Source organism: Halyomorpha halys, unplaced genomic scaffold (genome assembly GCF_000696795.3).
Source record: "Halyomorpha halys isolate HHAL.00 unplaced genomic scaffold, Hhal_1.1 Scaffold676.1, whole genome shotgun sequence".
NCBI lineage: Eukaryota > Metazoa > Arthropoda > Insecta > Hemiptera > Pentatomidae > Halyomorpha > Halyomorpha halys.
Window position 1 is genome coordinate 65,373 of NW_027111100.1, and position 6,000 is coordinate 71,372.

The 6,000-nt window shown below is 26.6% G+C and overlaps 1 protein-coding gene across 1 annotated transcript in view; it reads left to right on the top strand.

Annotated features, from left to right (window-relative positions):
• The first annotated feature begins 480 nt into the window (after window positions 1-480).
• The window catches only part of LOC106685275 (MAP kinase-interacting serine/threonine-protein kinase 1), a 177,939-nt gene continuing 172,419 nt past the window's right edge, over window positions 481-6,000 (top strand). The window contains exons 1-3 of the mRNA XM_067049193.1: window positions 481-543; window positions 1,012-1,055; window positions 2,933-2,993. Coding sequence (XP_066905294.1) covers window positions 1,053-1,055; window positions 2,933-2,993 — 64 coding nt within the window. The 5' untranslated portion in view covers window positions 481-543; window positions 1,012-1,052. The remainder of the gene's footprint in view (window positions 544-1,011; window positions 1,056-2,932; window positions 2,994-6,000) is intronic.

Sequence of the window (6,000 nt, forward strand, 5' to 3'; positions counted from 1 at the left end):
GAAAATTAGTGTACTATTTGAGTTTAATTTGACCGCACTCGGACCAAATTCCAAATTTTTTTTTTTACAACAAACTAGTGAAGAAATTGATAAGGGTATGCAAAATTTTTAAATGCTACTGGTTAGTACAGGCCATACCTTCTTCTTTAGAAAAGATTCTTTAGGGTTTGTCTATCCCTTGTTCACGGTTGTATTGCACTAATTATAGGAGTATTAGGAGGAATTTTTACTTTCCCGCGGGTGGGACTTAAATTGTACACTAAACCAAGAAATAAAATAAGTTTAATAATGGAATTCAGTATATGTGCATCTATTTTGAATATTACCTGTACTTCAAACAATTACTTGTATTTCTATATATATTTTTTTCAAATTTCTTTTTATGGAAATCGTCCAGAGATTGTTTCAAAAGTTTAAATAATGGAAAAGAACTGAATCATTTAAAAATTATGTTAAAAAGCGCTTATTTTATTATTTCAGAGGCTGTGGGCAGGCAGCTAGCGATGGGGGCAGACACTGCTCACCGGCTTAGAATTTGTAAAGGTAAGAATATACTTGTCATAACGGTTTTGAAGGTTGATTTCCAAAGGTTTTGATGCCAAAACCTTTAAGAATACCGTATTCCATTTATAACTGTAGAATCAAGTATTTCTTACCACAAATTTTAAGAACGGTACTGCGAAATTTCTCAAGGTCAGGTAACTACGCCTGAATGTAAACAATGTGGCATTTATATGTTGACTCTAAATTTTCGCCAAAGAAAAGGTGTTATGTTATACCGATTATTATTTATCAAAAGTATAATAATGTTATGTCTTATCCAGGAGTTGCCAGTATTTGACATGTTATTACATAATATGGTAGTGGGAATCTATCAATAATGGCCTCTGATTGTTTTTAAATTGTCTTATTGATGAAATTTTGGTATACATTTTTAATTTGTGGCGCTATATTTTTTTAAATGATTGCTGACTATTAATTATTATTGGCTTCTTGTTTTATTTTTTTCAGCTTCGAATGTGTGAAGTGAAGACTGCTAAGGATTCTCCATAATGGTATATTTAATGTTTATTTTAACTTTTAGTTATTTGTAATTAAAACTCAGCTTAGTTGGCCTCTAAATAGTTTTTAAGGTAGCATAAAAATTCTAATTTAAGTGTATAGTTAACCATCGATTCAATAACTGGTTCTATCCTGGAAATTTGGCAAAAATTGGTTGTTTATCACCATACCTGACAAATGAGGATGACCTAATAACTAGATTGCAATAAATAATATTTCCCATTCCTCATTTGTTTATTATTTTCATGTTATTGAACTGATTACACAATGGAATATTTTTTTTGTTTAGTAGCTATGATTTATTTAGATTTTAAGTTTGAATTCATTTGATATATGCTAACTGTTATTTGTGCGAAGAACTTATTTACTTAAATTCTTGGAATTTTGATTATCCTTTGTTGAACTAAGTCCTCAGTATATTTTTTAATAATACAGATTATTAATTTTTATTAATAGATGGCTTAATTTATAAGTGTCATATATAATTAATTGTTCTATCGGTATAATTAGTAATTTTATGGTCTCTATTTCTAGCTTATTTTTTTGTGTGTTTTGGTAATGTTTCAGTTATGTTGATGTTAATATCTTTGTTTCAAAGGCAAAGTGATGTATCTAAAAGTTTTGCTGTATTAGGTTTTACTTCATTTTAATGTGGTTTTCTGTTCTCTTAGGGATGGCAAAAAAGACCTACTAACTAGATGTGCCACATCAATAATCAAAAAGATAAAGTGATCAATTTAATGAATCTTAATTAAATTTAAAATTAACTGCAACCTTAAATCTGCAATCATACTTCAAACAAAATTCTGTCAGGAATTTTCAGATATGCCATTTTGGTATTGCACAGAAAGATATTTAGTTGCTTGTTATATGGTGACTAATAAAAATTATTATTTTATCGATTATTGGGTTTGATTACCTATTTTAAAATGAAGAAGTATTTTGTACTAAAAATCAAATAATCAATATTTCCTAATTTAAACAACATATTAGTCTAAAGTAAAATTAAGCAGTTGATGTTTTTATATATCAACCAAGTGTATCAATAGGTGGCTCCTGATTTTTTTATGATAGGAGTAAAAGTATTGTAGTAATATTAAGTTTAAACTACATTTGAGACAGTAGTATTCTTTACCTTCAAATAGTTAACTATATTTGACTTACAGTAATTGTTTGCAATAGGTGGTCTCATTACTTGTTTGTCAATTATGTGTATTACTCTTTCATGTTAATTTTTTAGCAACAACCATTGAAAATACTACGGATCATTTAAAGAATATTTCAATTCATTTCTGTTATTGTACATCTAAAATGAGCATGCCTGTATTTTATCAAGGGAACTTTTCATTGGAAGCTTATCTAAAAATTATTCTAGAAAATATTTAATTATGGTTAATTGAGCATTAATTGATATCATTTAATAATTAATTTGGATGTAAATAATTTACATGTTCAACTTTAAGGGAAATCAGTTTGAAAAAACAAAAAAATTAATCTAGAAAACAGGATTGTAAACAGTAGTGATATAAAAATGGATTGACCCAGGAAATGATCAGATTAGTTGGATACTTTTTGGGTTTTTGTATTTATTTATTTTTATAGTTTCTTTATTTAATCTATTGTAAATATTTGTCAATTATTACATTATTATTTTTTTACTAATAATTTGTTTTTTGATATAATCTTGTGAGATACTGCTTAGTGTTTCAATTATAATATTTTGGAGTTCCTCATATTATTTCTTGTAAATGCTTTGAAATTGAAATTTAGATGCTTCATGCATCTAAGATGTTCGCCCCTTTTCCTTGATGTTTTTATGTTTAGAAGCTCAAACTAGATTTTAGAATTGAGTTTAAGCAATATTTCACAGGATGGAGGAGGAAGGCTGGAAAGCAGTGTAAATGGCGCTGGTACATCGCTAGCTCAGGATGGTATGTATTCAATTTGAACTAAAGCTTAATTCATGGACTTTTATCATTAATGTCTGTATGTATGTGCATAAATTTGTGTTAGTTGTGCGCATGCAAGCCTGCTAAATTTTTTTATTTAAAAATATTTTTATTTGTGAAAATCATTTCTCTTATGGATTCAATAAATATTTTCAGGTTTTAATTGTTGTATTTCCCAGAATTCATATATTAACTGAATGTTGTTTCAAAAGTAGTTACTATTATAGCATTGTTTAGTAGATATGACTCTAATCTGCTGCAACATTTAGTAACTTACCAAGTACAGATCTTTATGGAAAATTTTCCTTCAATTCAATCCTCTGTATTGTTTATTATTACCTTAATTTATTTTGGTTTAAAATTGTTTCTTTCATTTTATCTCACAATTTTGGTTTATTTTTGTATATATCGTACCCTCAATTCAATACCAGTAAAAAAAAAAAAATGCATCTTTAAGTAAGTTGCTGTTTAGTGATTTTATTAAATTAAATACTGTAGTAAAATTGAGTTGAAATGTATAAATTAAATTTTTAAAAAAATTTTCTTCAAAAGTTAGATTTTTGTGTTGCATTGAGAGTGTAGCTGTGATTGGAACTGTAATTATTTTTAATCGTTAAATTAAATGAGAAATCTGGTTCTTTAATTACTGCTTTTATTGAATTTTGTAAAGAAATAATATAACTGCTCCAGCTGACCTTTACTTTTTAAGGAAATACCATTTCATTAGATTAAATCCACAATTAACTGAAGAATATTCCAGTATTTTACTAGTGATGATCTTAAGAACAACAATTTTAGTTTTATTAACTAGTGGGACATAACTTAAAGAAAAAAAAATGAATTAGGGCACCATTTTTGTTTTAGTTTTTAGAGGACTTATTGTAATTTCTTCACTATTTACAGTTTTGATGTTTTTCAAGGGACTATATGCTTTTTCATAGCTCTGATGTTCTGCAGTACCTAATTTGTTATGCTAATTTTCAAACCAATGATTATTTAAAAACAGCTTATAATTATGTAAACATCTTAATGAATTAATAGCTATCAAAAATGAGTTTTAATATAAAAATAAAATATTAAACAATTCTTTTTCATAAGTCAAATTTTTTGTGTTATGTTAGTGCTAGGTTTTAACTATCATTAATTTGTTTGTACACAATGATGGAGTGATTTTTCTGCTCCTTTTAATTACTAAGTTTTATAATACATTGGTTGGAGGAGATTAAATTATTAATTTGAATAAATATTATACAAAAAAATATTATGTCGTACTCTATATTTTCATTTTAGTTTGTTAATCTGCCTGTCTCTTTATGATATTTGTCTCATATACCAAAAGGTGACATTTTAATTTTCTTTTTAATAGAAGGTTAAATTATTTAAAGTATACAACACACTGAAATTAGGCAGTTAGTTAACAGGTGAAAATACAATTCATCCTGCTTTTAGGAGCTTGATTCTGTTAAATTATTGATTCTATTATTTCAGTAAACTGAATAAGTTTCAGATTGATTGTTTCTGATTTATTAGTGTCTACAACATTATTTAATATCATTTAAAAAATCTTTACAAAAGATATTGCCTTTCGATACTTATTCTATTTTCAAAATCCTAAAGTAAAGATATTACCTTTAAGTACTAAAATAAAGTAAAATTACTTTTAATTTCATAACTTAATTAAATTAAAAACTAATCTCTTCTCTCTTTTCATGATGAAGAACTAGTCTAGTCTGAGTTGGTAAATAATTTTTTAAGGATGTTTTTCAGATACCCTTGTACTATGTTGTAATCTTGGAAAATATATATTTTTTAATAATTAATACAAAAATTAACATAAAATAGTCAACCTCAATAAAGATAAGTATTGCTAATTTTTATAACTTCACTTCACTAACAGATCCACAGATACCACTAACTCACTATTATCAGTTTTATTACATTATGAAAATTGGTTATTTTGGGCATAACATTGTGAATTCTTTTACTACTACTGTTATTTGTATATGTGTTTAATACATGATATAAAAGTCGACATTATAATCCAGTGGTTCCCTGAATTCTTTTTTCCATAAAACCTACTTCAAAATTTTTTTTCCGAACAATCATATATATTATTTTCTATGTAACATTGTATCTGTCTATTATTTAGGAAGTTTACAAATTTTATGTATGTATGCAGTAAGTTTATGAATGCTCGGAAAAGACATCCTGCATGCACATTTTAATTTTTAGATCAACAAATTAATACTGATTGCTACATTCTAACAACTGTGAGCAGAAATGATTGAAGCCTCTGAAGCTATGGTGCATTTCTATTAATAAATTTTTTCTGTGAAGTTTGTTTATTATAAGTTTAATTTAGCTAGTTGAGAAATACTGACTTATATAAGGACAGTTGCCATAGAAATCAGTTAAGATGGTGGTTGGTCTTTGATGCCAGGCTCCAGATTCCGGACGAAGAAATTCAATATGGTTGAAGGAAGAAACTTAACTTGAAGATATTTCATTAATATTCTTGTTCTTATAATAAATAACTTAAGACTTTGCCCTAATTGAAAATGACTGTTTTTAACTATAACTATTTCTAAGAATTTTAAATAAATTTATCCTTCTTGAAATTGAAAATCCCTGTCAAGTCTAGTTCTATTACTACATGCAAAAAATGAAATTGTTTTATCTAAAATTTTAGTTGGCTGAACAATAGCATTATTATACATATCGTTTTTTGAAAGGAATATGGTCCGGGTGCGGTCAAGAAAAACTCAAATAGTAGAAATATACTAATTATACTAAATATACTAATAATCGTTTTTTCTATGTTTTCACTCTTTTATTTTACCTTGAAATTGAAATGCAACAAGAAATTTAAAATTTAAAAGGTATGGGAGTTGTGAACTTGTGCATTTAAAATTCAGATAAGAAGTCAATGGTACAATTCAAGGTCTTTATACAGAAACTCTTGACTACCTATATATTTTTATCGATATAA